The following is a 23,209-nucleotide window of genomic DNA, read 5'->3' on the forward strand; positions in this document are numbered from 1 at the left end:
TATGTATAAAGGCCATAACATTGGCTTAGGATCCTATGAAACACATTGCTTATCCACACAGTGTAGGCCAAGCATCTTATTTAACGATGAGTTTATACACTAGGAATAATAAAATGGTAAAGGTTTTTCTGGTTGACAATCATCACAGGGTGGTGATAGAGGGCTATAGGTTTGAATATCTCTCAACTCACACACACACTCCCTGAACACTGGGGGAAACCCTTGAATGCTCTTTATACAACATACTAGGTTCAGACATACAAAAGATTCTAGCATATGCGCAGGATCCAGCTTTACTACTCAAGTCTGGTGGATGCATAAACTAATTAGAAATAAGGTACATATTTAGTAAGCAGGTTAGGCCATGACTTGGATTGAGACCACTGTGCATTGTCCAAACTAGTCTGTGCGAAAGGGAAGGGTGGGGGGGGAGGAGGGAGAAAATAAAAATCTCAGTTGGAGCTAATGGATTCTCCCACACCAATCCACAAAAAGAGCTGGGGGATTTGAAGACTTCCTTACCATCACACACTGATACTAAGCCAGACTGGAGTTGCACAGGCTGACCAGGACATTTTATAAAGTGTTTTAAACTGCATAATCTGCATTTCATGTATGGTGTTTCATGTGTGACCTTTTTCACATTACACAATTATATCTCTTAACTGCCATGACAACACTCAATGTAATCCTGGGATTGGTAGTGCAGGGAGGGGTATTTGGAATCCTTAGCTGGAGAGCTCCTCTAGGGTTCCTGACCAAACTACAAACCCCAGGAATCTGAAAGCAATTTTCCAGGGCAGAAGTGTTTAGAGTCCCTGCCCTTAAGTAAACCTTTTGCTGGCACTGAAACCGTATTTTGGCACACAGACTATTGTCATGAGAAGGACAGTGGGAAACATGCTAGCAAGCTCCACTCCTCTCCTCACTTCCTACTGCTCTCCAATGCTGAAGAGAAGGTGACAAAACCTGCAAGGACATCCTCATTCTCCCCTCAAAGAGGTCCAACTTCATGAGGACTGGAATGTCTCAATAGGGTTTTTGTCTTTGCAGAACATTTTCCACAGTTTAGAAGATTTTAGGACTAGTCTCAATTTGTGTGGTGAGGTAGTCAGACTAGCTGAGCCCAACTATCAACCTGCATGAAGTGTGTGAGTGTGTGTGTGTAAGTAAAACATACATCTGACTATGCCTCACCTGTGCAAATGACTGCAAAGATCAACAAAGGCAGGCATACTAACTTTAGGGAAACTCACCTGACAATACTGATCTTCTCATCTACCAATTCCTGAAAGGTTTCTGAGGAGCACAGCTGAAAACTACTGTGTGAGGAAGAGGAAATGAATGAGCACAATCTAGCCAGAGGGGGAAGGTTGCAAAAAGAGAAAGAAATGCCATGGAAATGGGACAGGTGGGGTGGGGTGGTGTTACTTCCAACAAGAACTGCCTCTTTATATGTGTTGTGTGCATTCAAGTCATTTCCGACTTATTAAGACCCTAAGGCAAACCTATCAAGGGGTTTTCTTGGCAAGATTTGTTCAGAGATTAGGAAAACAGAAAATAAAATATGCTTTTACCACAGTGAAGTCCTACAGGATCCCAGGCCCTACTCAGACAAGTTGCCACACCTAGAGGCAGGATGTTTAAATGGTTTTTACCCTGAATTTATATTAAAGGACACAGTATAAGCCTGTCAATAAAAGAAATTCAAACCTGACAGTTTGGCTAATTCAATTCTGTTTCAAATTCTATCAGGAACTCATTAGGTAAATACTGGGAAGGTAGCCGGGAAGTCTCTTCAATTCTTTACCTGAACTTTCACTAACCTTCCAATTTCTGGTTCTCCTTTTCCATCCGAAGAAGCAGTATCTGCTGATGGATTGCTTTTCTCCAGAGACTCTGCAACTCTTCAGAGTTCTTTTTCTCCCCAGCCCTATCTTGGCTATCATCATTTTGCAACATGGAAATGAGAGGGTCTTCATCAAAACATGGCGCAAGAGGAGATAGTGGTAACAATTCATTTCCATCACATCCATCTGCAAAAAAACAGGTAGCAATGGATTAATCGAACTTCACCTGACAGAACTACCACAGTGGCAACAATGTCCTTCAACTCCCAAACATCATCATCAATGTTTTATTGCATATTACCTAAAGAACAAGCAGCTACATATGCTGATATTCACACTTCTGTCTCATACTAACTGTTGATTGTAAGCCCCTTGGTACAGAGACCTAAGTTTGTGTTACTGTTTTTTCCCCTCCTTGCGCTATATAAGTGTCACATACATAGAAGCTAAATGTAAGAAATGAATATGCAGTCTTTTTCGGCTGTGACCTTGCACCCACTAGCATCTTATTATGTGACTTCAGGTCAACCCCGACTTATGGTGACCCTATCCTAGGATTTTTGGCAAAATCTATTCAGAAGAGGTTTGTCATTGCCTTCCTCTTAGTTTGAAAAAGTGTGACTTGCTCAGGGCCACCCATTAGATTTCCATGGCTGGTTGGGGATTCCCAGAATCATAGTCCAAAACTCAAATGCTCAAACACCACACTGACTCCATACTCACTAGCATACATTCATCTGGAACAACTACAACCTCATCACCAAACTGTCAGAACAACTATTCTTGGCTATTATCTTGGACTCTTGATTATCTCCGCTTTGGGGGTTTTTTCTGTCTCACCCAGCAAATCACCACACAACAGTAAGCAAACTATTGGCATCCAATTTGCTCCAGACATTCTAACAATCAGTACCACCTACCACATTCGAGTCTGAATAAAATGGATGTTAATGAAGGAACTTTAATCATAGCCAGTTATATGCAGAAAGACACTAATAATTCTGCATGTTTTGGATAGCTAAGTGGCAGAAGTCTGTGTTCCTTTGTTTATCATAAATTGCCTTTAAAATATGCAAGCTGAAAAGACTCTGAACAGTTTGAACCTTTGTTGTCTGGACAGTAGGCTGCTTTGAATAAATACCTCCAAACTGCTAACTGCCAAATGTCATATTAGATTTAGCACCTAAAACTGCTATTAGAGTACTCAAAAGACTAGTAGTAGTGTCTGTCAATATGATTATGTGAATAAGCTGCAGAAAAACCCATAATGGATGGAATTGGAAAAGTTACTTTTGGAATTACAACTCTCAAAATCCTCCAACTAGTTTTAGGACTATAACTATCAACATCTTCTAGATACTACAATTCCCAAAATTCGATAATGAATGGGGGATTCTGGAAGCTTTAACTCCCCAAACTAACTTTTCCACTCTCTATTCCTATACCCTTAGAAAAATGTAGGGAACTGGGGGAAAAATGAATACTCTCTCATTTATATGTTAAGCATGTTTTACTCACAGTTAGATATTTAAAGTGTTTCACTCACCTTCCCCAAAATCAAGCCTAAAAAGCAACAGAATTTAGATCCTGCTACAGAACTAGCACAAAACTAGACCTTTTCAGGCAGACATTATATTTCAATCAGGTTTAAGCAACATCTGTGGATGTGGACCATCACACTTGCACCACTTCCAACTCTGCACATAAACAAATTGACTTTTAATTAAGGGAACATATGTTTTATACAGTGGGATTGCACTTCTAATTTGCAATTAATCCCCATGCATCCTCTCTAAAGGGAAATTCCTATATGCTAAAGTACATATAGAAAAGGGCAGAAAACCAGATCTATCAGTAACACAATCAAAATACTGAAGATTTAGGAGCCAACAAAGCAGATTCATAAAAAGCCAATTAAAATGTATTTAAAAACCCACAAGGGAATGGGTTGACTTAAGATACTTTAATAATAAATCAAAGCATACAAATATAATTTTAAAAGATTAAAAGCATACAAGAATAAAAAAGAACCTTAATAGGATGCCATTAATGATATATGGTAAACTGCAATGGGTTTAACAATGTCACAGAAACAGACTGGTATCTGAAACATAATGACTAAATGCAAAGACTTTTTAATCATTATCTTTCAGAGACAGCACTGGTTATTACAACATTAATAATGGTTATAACCTTTGTATGCTTTTGATCTTTTACTGTTGTATTTGTATGCTCTGGTTTTATTATTAAAACATTTCAAGCTTGCTTCTTTCACTTATGGCTTTGATAATCTTAATTAACTTGATATTGTTCTACTTTGATTGTCCCTGTATCTTTGTTGTTTTGCTATACAATGCTGCCAAAATTCAGCAGTGCAGCAGAAGGACAGGTGGCATGAGCTGTGAAAACTGACAAGGAAACATGCAGCTTACAGGCCTTGTGTTGCCTATCTCTAAAGTAAAAGGTAAAGGTTTTCCCTTGACACGAATATCTAGTTGTAACCGAGTGTAGGGGGTGGTGCTCATCTCCATTACTAAGCCAAAGAGCCAGCATTGTCCAAAGACGACTCCGTGATTATGTGGCCAGCATGATTGCACAAAACACTGTTACCTTCCCGCTGTAGTACCTATTTATCTACTTGCATTTGCTTGTTTTCGAACTGCTAGTTTGGCAGAAGCTCGGACTGGCCTTAAACTGCCAACCTTTCAACCTTCCAATTATCAGAATTAATCACTAAGCCACCACATGGTATAAATGTTTAAATCAGATCTGAAACATATCCAGAACCAACCCATTTGAGCCATCAATACATTGCAAAACTGTAAAGCAGTCAATGTCAGAAGGGGATCTCAAAATTTTCCCATAAGAATGTAGAAGAATGCAAAGAGAAGGCAACTTAGCTGAAACCATTTGAAGATTTATAGGTCAAATACTGTTTGCTAAATTATGCCTGGGAAACCACTGAATGTCAGCCTTATTCTTATACTTATACTGCCAGCACAATGTAGTCCCAATAATACAAAATATTTGAAAAAGCTGAAGACCAGATATATTCTAAATTCTTGGATTGAGTTAGCCAATGCGTACTTTGCAACCCAATAAGATAAAAAGGGTATATATATTGGTCTTAAATCCCAGTGGCTAGTAAAATACCCAACTCAGTATGATAACCCAGTCACTGACTACAATGCCCCTTGCCTTAGGTCTATACGATGATACTGCAACTTATTTTTAATTGTCAGAAAGTATTTTCTCTAATAGTGTGCATGGCAAGCACTTTCCAGAAGGAAAGGAAATTGTTTAATAATGTCAACCAGAAGTTATAGGATTAGTTTCACCTGACTATTCTTCACTGTTTGTGACAGGCCAGTGACCTGGTGCACACACTTCTATGCTATCTGTCTCCTTGGGGAGCAAAACCAATTAAAGGGAATCAATCAACAATTTGACAAAGTTCAGTACTTCTAGAACCAAGTTCAACTTTTAGCTTTAATCTTTTCAAAATGAAACAACAGATAAAGGCTCATCATAATTGTTCCAGCATTTGAAAGGAATGGAGGCCCAGACTACACAGGCAGCTTGGTATGGAGAGGGGATAGCAAACTGTTCTTTGTCCTTCTCTAGCAGTATTCAACCAAAAGTCCTGCGCTTTAACCTTCCCCCATATTTGGCAGTTCAGCTAGCATGGTATGTACCATCTAGAAATTTAAGATCTGCAGACAATGGATTATTGGCTTTTCCACCAATGAATATAGCTCTTTCAAGGCTGCAAGACTTTCAAGATCTGGTTCCGCATTTGTGGAACAGACTTCCTTTGTGCTCTGGCTGGAAGAGGATCTGATCCATTTTCGTAAAGAATTGCAGACCTTCCTCACTGATTTGCTGGATTAAGTTGCTGAGCATGCCTAAGACTTAGATGGGTAGCAACTGAGGATGATTTTGTTTATTTTTGTTTTTAGAATACATTATTAGTATATATTATAATATTAGTATATTATTTTACTATTTTAACATTTTATAGTGTGTGTTTATTGTATATGTTCTGATGTACCGCCCTTTGTTGGAAGGGGCATTATATTTGTAGCACCTTTGACACTAACTGAAATCAAAGTTGTTGTTGTTGTTGTTGTTGTTTTTGTTTTTATTAACCAATGGGGTTGATTTACAGGAGATTTAGGACAGGCGACAGAAGTATGGTAGTCATGCCACACATACTTAAATCACAGGACTCTTTGTTGCAAGATGTGGCAATGATCATTAGCTTAAATGGCTTTATAGTACAGTGGTACCCCGGGTTACGAAAATAATTCGTTCCGCCGCCGCTTTCGTAACCCGAAAGGCTTCGTAAGCCGAAAAACCCATAGGCGCTAATGGGGAAAAGCCGCGATTTGGTGCGAAATAGCGCCGAAAAGCACCAAAAGTTTTTCGTAACCCGAAAAAACATTCGTAACGCGGAACAGTTTTTTTAAATAGATTTTTTTCGTAACCCGGAAATTTCGTAAGGCGGCGCATTCGTATCCCGGGGTACCACTGTATTTAAAGGATTTTCCCCTACCTTTCAGGCCATAAGATACCCACAAGGGTTTCCATCAGATCAATACCACTAGTATGAATACTATATTATTATTTTAAGCAGCAAAAAGTTTTATTTTTATGAATTTTATATTTTACATGTTATATTTTAAATATATTATAGTGTATTTTTTATTTTATCTGGATAAATTGCTTTTGTATATTGCCTTGTATTGTATACATTTATATTTTTATTATTCCCTCCTTCCCTCTGTATGTATGGGTGTATACCTATATTTTAGACTGTATGCTTTGGCAGGATCCACTGTTTTTGATTGTTTTACTTCTCAAGCACCATGTATATCGATGGTGCAATATAAATAAATGATAACAACAACAATAACAACAACATCACCCTATTTGAAAATATGGTGATTGTGATTTGTTAGTACTACTACTCAGCAAAATAATTGGATTCCAATAGCCTGTCTGCAAGGAGAAGGACCCAAATCCTGGCTTGATGAATCACCTACAGCAGTAGAAGACAGCAGTAATGGTAGCATGATTACCAAATATGTACCAAGCAAGACATCTCAGTAGTAGAAATTATATATAAATCTGACAGAACCATGCCCATTGCTTTAAAAGCAAAATGGAAGCTGCTACTCTTAAAAAGAGAGAAGGAAATCAAATTGCCTTACATAGGTCCCTCTCTCCAAATGCATACAAACCTTGAAGTTGCATTGCTGAGGGGGATTTCTTCATAGGCGATGCAACCCTTAGAAAGATTCTCTGCCGCCAGGAGATTCGGCGGGGAGTAAGAGGGATTCCTCCAGCATTCAGGGACTCATTACTGCATACAGAGGAGGTCCTTTTTCTTCTTTCGCCATCACTATAGGAAGGGCCAGGAGAAAAAAGAAAACAGCCTGTCGCTAGGAATTGTTAAAACTGGTATTGATAAAAGTCTAGGAAATACCCATGCAAAGCCAGCAAAACAGCCTTTAAAACACACACTGGATTACATCATATCAATGTAATCATCATACACTGAAGATTTCCCAACTACTCTATTAAGGTCCTTAATTTCACTTTGGTCCAAATGTTACCCAAATTCCAGTATTTGCTAAAGAATTATTCCACACATACAGAGAGAGAAAAAGCGTGCACAAGAAGACTGCCATGAATCATTCAGAATCGCATAGTACCATTCTGAAACAACTACAAATTTAGAGCTGCAGCAAGCAATGCCCAAAACCAAACACTGGATTACAGCTACAGGGAGAGATGATACATTATGCAATCTTCATTATCCAAATGAGGCCTCATTTCCCCAAATCTGTTTTAATGTCCCTCATGTACTTTATATCCTGAATAAATAAGGAAAGACATTTTTCTCAGCTTTCATTCATTTGAAGAAGCAGTCCTGTCAGGTTTTATGGATAGATTAGGCTACAATGGGCACATGGGATGAAGCTCCAAGTAATATATTAAGTGTTTTTCTTTTCTATCTGCATCAATATTTCAGGAAACATTTGTGTGCAGGTAAACAAAAGAAGAATCAGACATTCACTGCGGAAGAGTTGTAATTTGTTCCCTTTGCAGGTCTTGCTGTATAATTTTTTTTAAAGATTAGTGAATGCAAGTTAAATATGACATTAGAGACAATAAGATGATAGTGAGCAGCTGCCAGACAATAAGTGAGAGCAACTGCTCGAAGAAATTTTTTTTCCCCTTTTCTACTACCACTAAAAATGGGCACATGGGAAATACATAAAGGATGAAATGCAAAGGAATGGTCCTATTTCCCTGTAGATTTCCTTGGCCATCTTCTGTGAGAAACTTTTAAAGAAACTTTTTTTAAAAAAAAAACTTATTAGCATCAGTCCACAGGGTTTCCTTTTATTTTATTTACAATATTTATACACTAGCAACAGCTAATATTCTCTGTTTTACCTGGCAGCATATGGTTTTCCACAGTCAAGGAGAGACCTAGGCTCGCAGAAACTATTTTGGTTTTACTACACCCTTGAGATCCACCAACTAAAGCAAGATGCAAAATGGGGCCTGAGCCAGCTGCATGCTACATCCATATAAGCCCTATCCGTGGATGGCATGTAAATATAAACAGAAATCTACATATAAAATACTATAGATCAGGAATTCTAGCAGCCTGGAGTTTTGGGATCATTGTATAGCTGCGACTGTTAAAATAATCTGGCTCCAGATCTTTTCATGATTTACTGAAAATCACTGAGCAATCTGCCAGGAAATTCTCGTATACTTTCTGCTTACTTCTGCTGTTCAACGTAACTTATGTGCAGGTGAATACAGAGGTGTTTATAATCTAAGCTTCAACACAAAAGGAGACAACAGATACAAGGGTAATAGATGGGAAATATGACCCACTACTCTAGCCTTCATCTTCTACCACTGAAACCAATCCAAGGCTTTCTGAGCCCCCTTTAACTTGTCACATCTGTTTATATCTTCAACATCTAGTCTTTCCTAATGATTAGTTGTCTTTCCCAATTCACAGTCTTGTTATTTGCACCCCTCAGTCTTTCGTGGATGGCAAGCTAGGAGAGACATTATGGTGTGTGTGCCCAAGGTGTACGCACAGCACCGAGCACAAAAACACTCTCCTATTATAATCAATGGGGCTCCAATATTGGAGATTTTCCCAATTCGTCAGGGGAGCAGGTCCGGAATGGATTCCCCACAAATCGGAAGGGATGACTGTAAAGTTTGAGGAGCACTGGTGGTGCAATGGTTAAACGCCTGTACTGCAGCCACTCACTCATAACGATAAGGTTACAAGTTCAATACTAGCCAGGGCTCAAGCTTGACTCAGGCTTGCATCCTTCTGAGGTCGCTAAAATGAGTGCCCAGGGGCAGTTGGCTTACAGTTTTAAACCACTTAGACACTGTTAGTTAAGTATGAAGCACTATATAAATAAAGCTGTTTGTTCTGTTTGTTTAAAGCCGATGCACTAATCATAAAGTGGACCACAAAAAAGAAGAAGCGATCTTACAAACAAAATCAGCCTTTTTAAAAAATAATCATGTAACTCTTTCTTTAGAACTGCCTCATCCTGGCCACAGTGAACAACATGTCTGTGATCTGCAGAAGCAGGAAGCACAAGCAAGAAAGGTAGAACACAAAGCCATATTTCTGTTTGTTCTTTACAGTTCAGCATCTACCACTACCAAAACAACTTTTTTGCATTATGTTTGAACTGCAGTTGGCCCTCCATATTTGCAGGTTTGACTTTTGCATTTCTGATTATTCATGGCTTATTTGCTGACATCTTTGCTGCTGCTCTATGCCATTTTTAATAGGGACTGGAAGCCTTGTGAGACTGAGAGGCTGCAAATGAGGCTTGTAAATCCTATTAAAAATGGTGTAGGACAGCAGCAGTGGTGGTGACAAGTCCCATCAGCAGCCTAATTCTGTCTTGCACAGGAACCTCGCTGCCTCAAAGGTATCCATTGAATCTGCAGAACATACTTTTTGTATATGTTAAATATGGTTCGGGGAGGGGGGGACTAGAGATATTTGTGGTTTTTCCACTTTTGTGTTGGTCCTAGGCCCCTAACCCCAGTAAATGTAAAGAGCTGACTATATCTTGTTCCCTATTGTCTGGAGAATGAAAGAAAGCTATTTATTTCTCTCGACTGACAATGCAGGTTTTGGGTTTTTTGGTGAGGTTGTTTTGTTTTGTTTTGTTTTTAAACATGGCAGATTTGGCAAAGACTTGTTGACATGAATGTTTAGTCACAACTGACTGTAGGTAGTGATGCTCATCTCAGTTACTAAGCCGACGAGCCAGCATTATCAAAGACTACTCCGGAGTCATGTGGCCAGCATGACTTTACAGAACCCTGCTACCTTCCAACTGAAGTGGTACCTATTTCTCTACTTGCATGTGCATGCTTTCAAATTGCTAGGTTGACAAAAATTGGGACTAGTGACAGGAGCTCACCCCATCACATGGCACCTGGGCTTCAAACTGCCAATTTACTGATCTTACAGTTGTCAAAATCGGTCCTAACCACTAAGCCACCACACCCCAAAGACTTGTTGTTGGAAAATACCCATACTTCATGTTGAGCACTCCACAGCAATGATACACATTACCCCCATTGCTGATCACAGCAGGGCTAGACATTACCCCATTGCTAATCTGGCTACAGATTAAAAGTAGAACTAATGTTTTAGATGTATGAAGATCCCAGATTCAATAATAATAATAATAATAATAATAATAATAATTTGTATTCCGCTTTTTCACAAAGAAATCAAAGCGGATTCCAACAGTATAAATAAAGCATCAAATAATTAAAAATTACAATTTAAAAACCCCAAAACCTGACCTCTCCCCTCATCATAAAAACTGTGATCAACTCCTAAAAAAAGATTAAACATCAAAAAATGTAAAACTGTTCAATATAAATACACTAAAATTTTGGACAGATTAGTGATAGAAATGAGTCTTCCTCTAGAGGAGGGGGGACGGGGGTGATGGTATCAATCAATTTTGATATCGGTATCATTTCTTGGTGTCTCCAAGAAAGAAGACACCAACTAATTAAGGGAACAAGTGTCTCCCTTATTACAGATGCTCCACTGAATTTCCAGCAGAAGACAGAAGACAGTTCTAGCAGTTGAAGAACACATCATTTCTAACCAACCTTCCAGCTGAGAAATCTTTAAAATGGCTGAACACATGCTCAAGCAATTAAATGCTATCAAATATGGCTTAGATCTATATCTTCCCATATGAGCCTGTCCAGGTTTGCTGGTCTTCAGAGTAAGTCTGTTCTTGGGCTGTTTTTCTAATGACCATTATAGGACAGTAGGCCACATGGTTCTTTTCACACTTTGCCATTTTCTGAAAGGACAGTTATAGCTATTACATGTATCAAGAACCAAGAACCTAAAGTCCTCCTTTATTTAGACCAACTCAATGCCTGCACATGTAGTAGCCTTGATAAAGACACAAGCGCTCCAAATAATCCAGTTCACACTGGAGACAGTGGTGGTCCCTCACCAGGTGACACCCAGTGCAGTGGGTGGGACTTCTAGTGCCGAGACTACCTATTTCTGATGCTGAAGAAGCAGCCGCGCAGCCCGGAGGACCACTCACAGGGACCGAAAGGGTGCCCACGCAGCCCCTAGGCACCTGCACAGGCCCAAGGAGTGGCTGTGCAGGCTGAAATGGCGCCCACGCAGTCCATGGAGTGCCTGCAAGAGCACAAGGAGTGCATGTGCAGGCCCAAGGAGTGCCTGCGGGGGCAGAGGCCAAGTGGGTGTCACCCCCTGCACCCTCCCCAAGTGACGCTATTGACTGGAGATGTGTGTATCTCCAGAAAACTAAGCTGCAACTTTTTTCCCCCTGCAGGTCTTGTTTCCTTCCAGGACCAGCAAAGATGTTCCCTCCCCAAAGCTGTATGATGGTGTCATAAGTGGAAGACTAAACTCCACATATCACAAATATTGCAATAAAATAATCTCCACCTAAAGCTTTGAATGTGTTTGAATATAATATTTAAGCTTAATTAGCTAAAACAGATAACACTATTTAAAGCCTGGAATATTGGCCAGAAAAACTGCCCAGAAAATTTTCCAATTCTACCTTTTCCAGAAAACCCACATCACTGCAAGGCTAATTTGTGCTGTCTTTGGTCCCCCATTCCTAATATTATATATGTTTTTAACAGAATTGTGTACCATACATGGATCCCAGGGATGAAGATTTTATGAGATAGATTCTAATACAGCTCTGCCACCTAGAAGAGAACACTGATTAATAATGGAAGAGAGAGGATAATTTCAGTTTGTTCTCATATTAGCTAAGGATTATATATTTTCTGCATGCAAGCCAATATGGTCTGTTATCAATTTCTTTTATAAGACCCACTTGCTTGTCACTGAACCAATTAATACCAATAGAATTGTTCACTTTGTGATATTAATAATATGAACTGCTGATACCTAAAAGCACTATATACAGAAACAAACAAACAAAAAGTCTGGCTGCCACCCTATAATCATAATAAACAGTCAAAACAAAGAATCTACAAAGCATATTCTAAAACAGAAGTAGAGAAAAAGGAAGAACCCCAAGCTGGTCAACAGGAAAAAAAGTGGCTTGGTAGGTGGGTGGGGGCAAATGGCTTTAAAGCAAGAAATGCTAAACAATAAACTCTAAATTCTGCCAAAAAGTATTGCATTAATATAGCAAAAGTATATGGGTACATTTATTTGGCAATTTAAATGTTTTGGGTGTAGAATAAAAAGTACATGTCACCTTTCTACTCAAATATTGGCCTGTTACAGACTGCCAAAATAAAGCTGCTTCGGGTCTCTTTGGAGGTATGCTATTTAAATGATGCATGGGTCCTAAGAGTCTGGAGGTCACGCCAAAGCCACACTCCATTCCTAAGCACTGGAGTGCAGCTTTGGTGCAGCTTCTGGATTCTTAGGATGCATGCATCATTTAAACAGTATACCTCCAAAGAGATCCGAAGCAGCTTTATTTTGGCAGTCTGTAACAGGCCATTATCACACTTCCTCTCCAGGTTTTATGCAAATATTGTGTTAGAATAAAGTAGATCTTCTTCAAGTCTTTTGTTGCCTTTACATATCTTTAGATTAAGAATTGGTTCTTAATCTAAAACAATGTTTGTCTCTAAAAAGTTAAGCCATCAGTTATCCCTAATGGACGATTTAAAATCAAGCTAAGATCAAAGGCAGTTGTGCAAAATGTCTTCCAAGGAAAGAGAAACACAGCAAGGGACTACAGCACAAAAGTAATCTCTAAAACCTGCCTGTCCTGTGTCAGTGAAGCCCAATTGTTTTGTGCTGTTTTCCAAAGCACAAACAAGGGCAAAACTTTATCAGATTTTTAAAACAACAACAACCTGTTTCATACGAAAAGGCACACCACCCTAAAAAGAATGGCAATAAGAGGATATGAGCAAAGAAGAACATTAACTGTTGCCTATACTTTATAATTGTGGTCTAGTTTCCAGCACACACAAATAAAGCGCTCAACAAGGTTAAATGTTCCTATGCCTTTATTATTCCTTGTTTTCTTAGCACTAAATCACTGCTGGTCCTAGAACTCTTGACTAAAGCAAAATATTATAGATTACTCTTAGAGGCTCATAGTTCTGAATAAAATCAGTATGAAGTTTAAAAGAACTGAAAAGGCAGCCATGATGAGTCAATTATAACCCTAACTCCTTCTGAAGTCCCCATTTCCTTAAACTAAAACACTACACAGGTTATAAAATCAGAACAACAAAGAAAAGTCTTGGACACTTCTATCTTTTTGCACTTTAATCCTTAAGCAGCTAGTATATTGTAAAATATCTGAAAATAATTACCAAAATACTTAACCTACCTCTCTGATAGGTTATGGGATCATGCTGAAGTATTTCTCTAGCTTTGCAAACTCTAAAAGGAGAAACAAGGTCTTTTAAACAGATCTAGTCCCAAAACTGACTGTAATTACAGAACTTCTTTTCTCTTCCTTCTTCACATCTTATTAACTTAGTACTGAGTTTCTCTGAATATCAGCAGGGTTTTTCCAAAGTAAGAACTATCTCCTCCCCACACCTACCCAGAAATGAAGAACCTTTGTTGCATTCCTCCATGATTGTCATTCCAATATTATTTCCCCTTTCTTCTGTATATAACTGGAACCTATCTGATGTTTAATCTACGAAGTATAAGTGACCTATACTGCTGTCACAAATGTCAGATGTTGCATTCTCTCTTCAGATTTGCTTTCAGTTCAACTTCTCCTTTTCCTTGAAGGAAAACACAGTACTAAAAGAGAAAACTCACCCCTTCAGTTTATACTCTCTGAAATTAACCAGAAAACCAAAACACATACACAGAGATGGTGAAGAGAGAAAACAACAGCTCAAATGTTCACACAACTTTATCTAACCAATATGAGTCATCGCCACAAGAAATGAAAGCATTTCCCCCCAGAGGCTGTAAAGTTCCTATCAATTTTAATTCTCTAGCTGGCAGACTCTGATGTCATTCATCTCTTTGTACTACTCTAAACCACTGAGAGATCATGCACCTCCAATCTGGCTGCTGTGAACTACAAGATGCTTTAGGTGTTTCTGTTAAAATGACAAAAAGTAAACATAAGCCCTAAATTTCTTTTACTACTGAGGAAAAACACTGCAGAAAATTGCAAGAAACATGTCTGAGGGAGCTCAACATATATAGTTACAGATAGTCAACTTGAATCCCTTGTTGGAAGAAAGGTGGGGTATAAATGAAACAACATAATAAAGCAAATAGAGAATTCACTTGTAAATAAGAAACAAACATTCTTTTATCAACACCTATCTGCTTTTTCACACATGTGGACAATTGATGAATATAGTTGCTTAGGTTCAGTGATTAGACACTGGACATAAAGGTAGCATCTAGTTTGGGGTGGAACAAGAGGCTGAGATGAAGTGCCTCCTGCACCCCTGGCAGCACTGAGGCCCTATACAGACAGCCAAAATAAAGCTGCTTCGAGTCACTTTGGAGGTACGGTGTTTACATGATGCTTGCATCCTAAGAGTCTGGAAGCTGCACCAAAGCTGCACTCTAGTCCTTAGGACTGGAGCGTGGCTTTGGTGCGGCTTCTGGACTCTTAGGGCGCATGTATCATTGAAACACCATACCTCCAAAGTGACTCGAAGCAGCTTTATTTTGGCTGTCTGTATTAGGCCTGAGAGTCTTCTGTTCCCAGAAAAAATAAAGCACTATGTACACAATCCTGCCAAATGTAGTCAAGAGCTGTAAGACCCAACAGAGCAGGGGAAGTCTCCAAAAAATCAGGCTGTTGCCCAATTACAGAAATATAACTCCATTAAGCCTGTGAGCTTGAGCTGATCAATTAAATTTGCTTAAATCTGCATAGATTTTAAGGGGGAAACATGTTTCCCCCTGTGCTTCTAAATTATGCTTTTCAGCACATGCTATTTTAGAGGAGACATTCTTCCTCCTCTCTCACATAGCAGAATGTGTCTCCTAAGATGGCGCTAACAAGTCATGGTACTTTACTTATAACCGTTATGGGTTTGACACATTGACAATGTGATCTCAGTCTTCCACTGAATTACTCAGTTACAGACAGCTGTCTAAGGACAGCTTTGGATAGCCAAAAAGAAAAAGTCAGAAAGCATACACAAATTCTAGTGTACCATAGTGGTCTTGTAGCTACAGCGCTATATAAATAAAGCATAATAATAACAATAACAATAACAATAATAATAATAATAATAATAGCAGCAACATGTTTCAAAGTGTTGTTTAAATAAGCAGGAAGCAATCACTTGAGCATCACTGTAGCTAAACAATCCTAAATTCTTTTCGATTAGCATGTCTAAACATGCTTCACCATCCCTTATCTCTTAATATCCTTCAGTTACCTCTCCCCATTGATTATGAACTATTTTTTCATTTACTACAAACTCCAAAAATCAGTATATCAACTTTCCCAACCTTTTGTGCAAATTAGCATGGACCAATGATAGCAGCTATCATAGCATTGTTTACCCTTGCAAACTAATTTGGCAAGGACCAGAACTTCAGAAAGAATTCTGCACCCACTGTGAAGCCGCAACCAGTAAATTGAGCCTGTGGCCACCCAGACACAGAACACAAAAATAAGTAAACAAACAAACAAACAAACAAACTCATGCCAATGTTAGTCACACTCGGGGAACTTTAAAACTTCTCCTCCTCCCATCTATAGAACACTATGATTAGTAGAATACACACTAAAATCAACATTGCCAATACTTAGCACAAAAAGTGAAGTTGGATTTTTAAAAAATCCTCTATGTATATTATTTACATTGTTTACTACAATAACAATGTAAACCCGATTTAGCTTTTGAAAACAATCTCACAGCCTTGTATGGTAAGTTTTAATGTGCAAAATGTTCTAATCAGCATCTCCTTAAAGGTAGATCAATGATATTCCCTTTTACAGGTAAGGCACTGGGATGGAAAGAATAGTATTTGTCCTTGTCCAAGGTCAAAGTATACAAAGGACTTCTCCACCCAAACCTAAACTAACCAGACTGGTTAGTCATGTAGGAGCCCTATAGAACAGGGTCATCAATGTCACATAGGGCAGATGTTTCTAAAAATACTTTTGCTCTAAACAATGTCATCATGAGCTTTAAAGAAGACCCTCATGATTTCTCACCAATTAGGTCTGGCAATATTGATATATACATATAGTTTTGGGTTTTTTATGGCATCTGATTTAAAAACATTGAAGGAGTTAAGCAAGATCTCTTCGTTACAAATTTCAACAAGCACTTCCAGAGAAATGCACTGTTCAGAGATTCTTATGAAACAACCGAAGTACATGACTGAGCAGTGAGTGGCAGCAAAAATAAATTTAAATTAAAAATCCTATTGCAAGCCAGCTTTGTGGGAAGTGCAGTATTGCAGGGCAGGCAGAAACCAACGCTCTCACCTCTTGGGGAGTTCATTTTCACACTGTGGAGGTGGCTTTCCTGAGCTCTGGTAAAAGCTTTTCAGGAAAGATGGGGCAGAGAAGGAAGAAGGGAGACTGGATGGTGCAGATGATTCACTCTCACTGTAAGTACGTCGGGGAATTGTCGGCCTGACAGCAGGCAATAAGAGAAAATGGAGCAAATAAATTTCAGTACAACATTTTGCAAAAAATTCCCGGACTCTCACCCATACTCACCATATCAGGGGCTGGGTTCCACTATAATTAGGTTTATCAACAAAACAGTGTTTGAATTAGCTTCATTACATATCAAAGCATTGTCAGGTGATGCATTAAAGTGAAAGGCATACATCTGAAAAAAGCCAAACTGGTGCATCATGAGCCTAGCTTCATTGCTATTGAGCAGGACTCTAGTAACTAAGAGGAACCACCCTGGATTTGTCAGACCTCTTCCCTAGATTTCAAGCATTCATTCCATTTTGAAAAGTCACAAGCCCCGTGATATACTGAGATCTAAGGGGAAGTCAAGCCAACAACATTCTGTTGGCCAAACTAGGCAGTACTAAACCTTGGGCTGGGACTGAAACCATCAGGCTTGCATCTAACTCGCCCATCTCCTTCTGAAGATTCATTTGTTAGAATGAATCTCTCTTGACATCACATCATTCTGAAGCAAGTTGGGCACTACTACACAATATGAAAATGCAAGGGAGAGTTTAATGCACAGTTGTCATTTTTGGCAGCAACCTCCATAAAAAAAAACCTCCCGTATTAAAACTTCACCATGTTTGAGTGTCTACTCTTTAAATGCCAAAGGTTCTGGATGGCTGCTAGCCACTGGGACATTTAGCAATTTTAAATTTGTTGTTTTTATTAAAGTGTTACAATCCACAGTCATATTTATTGTTGTTGTGTGCCTTCAAACCATTTCTGACTTATGGTAACCCTAAGATGACCCTATCACAGGATTTTCTTGCCATTTTTCTTCAGAGAGGGCTTGCCATTCCCATCTTCTGAGGCTGACAAAGTGTGACTTGCCTAAGGTCACCCAGTGGGTTTCATGGCTCAGTGAGGATTCAAACAGTTATGCCAAAATATTGAAGGCATTTATACACTGGATAATGGAAAAATATTCAAACCAGTGGGGGACAGGAGAACAGACATTAAAACAGTTTCAAGGTCTGCAACCAAATACTTCTCAGTTGGAAATTTCTGAGTCTACACACGTGCAAACAAACAACTCATGATCAAGCTGTTGTAGAGCTGCTTGTTTGACCAGAAAACTTGCTGACAAAGCAAGACTGTAACACTGCAGTAATGGGCAAATAAATGCTGTCAGCAAGCCTAACACAATTATTGTTCAAGTTTCCTTTTTCAATGCACCATGATGATTAGAGTTTGAAAAAAACAAAATTAAATTTATCTGCAAAATGCAAGGTCACTACTCTGTCAAGCAATGGATTTTGCTCCCCCTACCAACCCCTTTAAAAGGAATTTTGCTGTAGAGAAGCCAGGGATGCCGAACCTATAGTCTTCCAGATGTCGTAGGACAAAACTGCCACCAGCACTGGCCAAAGTGGCCAATTAAGAGTCCAACAACATTTGGAGAAAAGAGGTTCTCCCCTGTTCCAAGCTATACTGATACAGATTGGGGTAAAATTACTGAGATAGTACCCCCTCTTATCAAACAGGCTTACTACTGGGACAATGTGCTGTGAGTAGATTGGACTACACAGTGCTGAACATACTGAATTTTAAATGGAGCTATAACAGCAGCACAATGGCACACAAATTGGGAACCTGAAGCAAGGGGCTTGAACTGCTTCCACCACCCCACCTTCATGGTTGGTTATAGGCACAGGTACAAACAGTATTTGGTGTTGGAGACCAACTCAAGGAGAGGCATGTGTAGTTCTACAGCACGGAAATCACCCATAAAAACCTCTGGTGGTGCTGTTATCACCAATTTTGTAGTAGACCGATATATAGATTTTTAACACATTGTCATATCATACATTTGAACAGAAAAAGAAAAGCAGCAAGATTGATTAAACTCTTAAAAAGCAGCAAGATTGATTAAACTCTTGGAAATGTCCATTTCTTCTACCCTGGAAAAAAGGCAGAAAGTGCTCTAACCTAGAAATCTTCTGATATAGCTTTCTGAGTCTTTCCTACTAATCATCCCATCTTGGATAATATAAGTAATGGATCAGTACAGAAGGGAACACAGTTCAGCAGAGAGTCCTTCATAAGTATGTTATAAATCATGGAATTTATGCAGCCAGCCTCTGCAGTGGTGCTTAGAGGATTCCCCGTGTATACCCAACACTTGCCAAATCCCACACTAGGTACAGAAGTAAATAGATTCTCCGATTTCAAGTCCTATGGTACTATTCTTATTCTAATTACTTCAAACTACCAGGTTTCCAGTTGCAAGGGCATTTATCTTGCAATCCTTTCTTGCTCACAAATAAGATCAATGGGGTTCAATGGGACTTGATCCCTAGTAATTATCAATAGGATTTTGTGCCCAAGAACACAAATTTAACAGCCACTTCACAATAAAATTCAATACCTATAGGCACTATAACTTGGTCTAAGAATACCAAAGATTTACCTACTATCACACATGCCTTGGTAAGTCATCTACTCCCATGTTACCCCATGATGTCACATCATCTGCAAAAGTATAGTTAATGGGAATGCAGTGCGTGTCTTTCTTGGCCATAACATCCAAACTACATTATTATTCTTCCCATTGACGTTTAAACATCTGAAGATTGGCATTTTTCAGTGCATTTTCAATACTAGTTACAATGTATTTTCCAAACATAGATCCCCCATGCTGAGTGAGTGTGGTAATGAAAGGGGTACCACTGTCAAGTTTTGTTCCTGGATTTGTGTGGGTTAAGATCCTCATTGCATATCATTTGGTTTTTGATACATTTGTTTATTGTACTGATAATTTCAATGCCACTAACAGTCACTTATGTGATGTAAAACATAGATTTTAAGAAAAGCAATATGAAGCCACTGCATTACAAATTATTAAACAATAGAGAAGGAAATGGACCTTTACCACAATAAAGCAGAATCAGACTCAAGTTCATTAAAAACAGTATACACATCTCTTTTTTGAAAAGAAAGCAACTTACTTTATAAAAGCACTGAATGCCACTTAAGGTTGTTTTTTAAGTACTCACAAATTAATGGGCCCAACTGCTTCTCTTTTTCTCACATCCATTTGTCAGGTTTGGGCAAAAGAACATCTGAACAAAATGGGCTCAAAAGACCAATTCTTTACATCCAAACAGCATCTATACTAACAGGACCTAATTGCTTTGTAAACTGTAATGGAACCTATCATTATTATACATACCCAGTATTTTTTTTTTATTATTTTTTTTTTGGGGGGGGGGGGAACCTTGGCAATAATTCTGAAACTGTTCTTGACCTTCCATGCTTATGTGTCACATTCAAAGAAAAATCGGAAAACCGAGAACAACCACCCAAGTTCACCCAATTATTATGCAAAGAACTACCACAATATTACTTGAATCAGAGCTCACCTGCTATGCTCCACAGAATTCTGTCTCAGGAGAGGAGACTTGACACTTTGGGACCTCCCATTTTGGAAACTAATCCTCTTCTTTGAGCTGGAGGGTGGGTGGCTGAATGTGTGCGCTCGCCTTCGGAACTGGGGTGACTCGGAATCCTCTTCAGGGAATGGCTGCCAAACTGATGATATGGGAGAAGCAGGGGGTGTCGTAGGAGGAGACTCCCCAGAGGAGCAGTCCTAAAAGCAGACAGTCAAAGACAGGAATGAGGCTCTCTGTCCAATCTGCCCCATAAGGTTTAAGTATTTCAGAGTGATCCGGTAATTAATGACGGAAGAAGCCAAAGCTGCTCCTTCTTCAAGAAAAAGAAACCAGGCTATTGTATGCTAATGATGAACTATGCCAAACATCCTTTGTCATGGGAAGTGCCATGTCCTCTCACAGGCAATAAAGCAAGAAACGCCAAAGAGCACTGAAAAGAGTCTAAATGTTACTAGACAAACATCTGGGGTAGGGGAGGAGGAAAGGAGAGGGTAGAAAATCAAGCCCCAGGCCTGGGTTCCAATCCAAATTGGCTTGTGCACTAATTTCCTTAACATATCATGTGCAGGGTTTCCTGTCCTGTCAAAGCAGTATCCTGGAAAAAAACAGCTCTATTATTAAAAAAGCTACATTGGGAGCAACAGGAAAATTAGAAGCCACAGGAACTGTTCTACATCCACATCTTTCGGGGGAAGGTAATCCCAAGTGTTTGTGTAGCTGGGAATTTCAAACAGGAAATAAATGGAAAGTGAACAACAAACTCTTTTGGAATGCTGTACAGGCAAGCTAACTGCAAAGAATGATAGATCTAAAGTGTCATGGCTTTAGAGATAGCATGTGAATTGGCATGAACAAAAGCTTTTGTGGAAGGTTTTGGCTCTGTTTCCCCCAAAGGACTTCTCTTTCAAACTGGCAAGAAGTTAATTAGTTTGTGCCTACAAAGCAAGCAGATTTTCTAAGATACCTTTCTCTTAAACATCCTCCTGTTTTATTCTGAGGACACAAAAACAGGTTAAAATTGTCTTTCTCTTTTAACGTATTTTAAAGCAGCCTTGCCAGATATATTTACTATTATAATCCAAGCCCATACACACAAGCCTACTAATCTGCTCACAAACAGTTGTCTCTATTTTTTCTTAAGCCACCAAATTGTCACAAATCTTTAACAATCACAATTTATGCAAATTTAATAGCCTGGCAATAACTCTTACTTGCCAGAGGATTAAAAAGCAAGTGGCTACCTATAAGCCACTGCTTGAAAATCATTTACAAAATACAAAGAAGGAATGCCATAAGTAGCCATTACTAGAAAGGAATGAAATTGAGATGGAGGTGGTGGAGGTAGAGGTAAAGATAAATATGTGTGTATGTGCATGTGTGTGTATAACACATGAAAAAGAAAATAAGAAAATTCAGCCTTATATTCAACATGTTTTTATCCCATTTTTTCCTTAAAAACATGTCACCTACTTTGTCAGAAGTGAGGTTGTTGCATCTTTCAAAACTGTCCATGCTCCCCAGACGGCCACGCATTCTGTTAGCTCCCTACAGAATATAAAAGCCACTCTATTACACCCCATTTTCCATTTCTCTAATTTAACATAGCAGAATTCAAAGATACAGCCGTGTTAGTCTGTAGAATCAGTATGTGGAGAGATGTTGTAGCACCTTTGAGATTAAATGAAATGAAGAAGTTGGCAGCATGAGCTTTTGTAGACTTCAATCTACTTCCTCAGATGAAGTAGAATGAAGTCTACGAAAGCTCATGCTGCCAACTTCTTTCTTTCACTTAATCTCTAAGGTGCTGCAAGATCTCTCCACATACTTAACATACAATAAATATGCTCTGAGTCATAAAAGGAGGGATATCAAAATAGAATCCACAAAAGGACTAAAACTGGGACTGGATCACTGGCAGTCTGCAAACTATAGGTCTACTAAAACATATTACCCCTCTGTATATCTGTCTGAATCAGGTGCTTTCCTATCGTGTGGTTCCTTGGGAAAATTAGCACTATTTTTTAAAGCGTGAGTGACTCACAGTGCCTGAAATGTTGTGAAGGGCTTTCAAGGTTAAAAATCCATATAGAGCTGAGTGTCGAAGCCTATGCCGCTTCCATGAGCAAGGAACTGGTCAACTATGGCATTTTTAAAAATTACATTTAAAACAGATTAGCCATGAAATGACACCTGGCTTGAAAACTGCAATACTGCACAACTTGCATCTCTTCTCTTCAACATGTTTGCTGTATTCATGTGTCAATAAAGGTAATAGTCTTGGTTCCCAAAATCAGCTAGCAAAAATGGAAGGAAATGCTGTACCTATACCCTACTACGCTTCTGCAAATCTGCTCTAGAAGGTTGTGAAACCTTCCAGAACAGTATGGCTTGGAATAGGATGGGAGGCTGCAAAGGGAAAACAGAAAGAAGCTTCTCTCTTTGGCAAATGAGAGCCCCTGGTGGGTCAAAAAGGCACTTCTGTTTGCTGAAGGATAATTCACAATCTGCTCTGAATTTTAGTCTGAACTTTAATCCAAGATGTTGAACCTTTCCAACTAACGGTAACCCTAAGGCAAACCTGATATGAGGTTTTCTTGACAAGATTTATTCAGAGGAAGTTTGCCTTTGTCTTCCTCTGAGTCTGCGAGAGTGTGACTTACCCAAGGTTACCCAGAAGGTTTTGTGGCAAAGCAGGATTTTGAATTCTGGTTTCCAGAGTTGCAGTCCAGTGCTC

At 39.0% G+C, this 23,209-nt stretch overlaps 1 protein-coding gene across 5 annotated transcripts in view; it reads right to left on the minus strand.

Moving 5' to 3' along the window:
* LOC149319102 (TBC1 domain family member 4-like) overlaps window positions 1-23,209 on the minus strand; it is a 117,422-nt gene that overhangs the window by 16,753 nt on the left and 77,460 nt on the right. For 3 of the 5 annotated variants that reach the window (XM_089511118.1, XM_089511113.1, XM_089511114.1), the window contains exons 9-13: window positions 21,946-22,020; window positions 20,446-20,672; window positions 16,877-17,026; window positions 7,094-7,254; window positions 1,827-2,036 (exon numbers count right to left, since the gene is read on the minus strand). In XM_089511118.1, coding sequence (XP_089367244.1) covers window positions 1,827-2,036; window positions 7,094-7,254; window positions 16,877-17,026; window positions 20,446-20,672; window positions 21,946-22,020 — 823 coding nt within the window. The remainder of the gene's footprint in view (window positions 1-1,826; window positions 2,037-7,093; window positions 7,255-16,876; window positions 17,027-20,445; window positions 20,673-21,945; window positions 22,021-23,209) is intronic. The other 2 variants (XM_089511117.1, XM_089511115.1) reach the window with 1 other exon arrangement.

Source organism: Sceloporus occidentalis, unplaced genomic scaffold (genome assembly GCF_023333645.1).
Source record: "Sceloporus occidentalis isolate IW3139 unplaced genomic scaffold, rSceOcc1.0.p SCAF_2, whole genome shotgun sequence".
Taxonomy (NCBI): domain Eukaryota; kingdom Metazoa; phylum Chordata; class Lepidosauria; order Squamata; family Phrynosomatidae; genus Sceloporus; species Sceloporus occidentalis.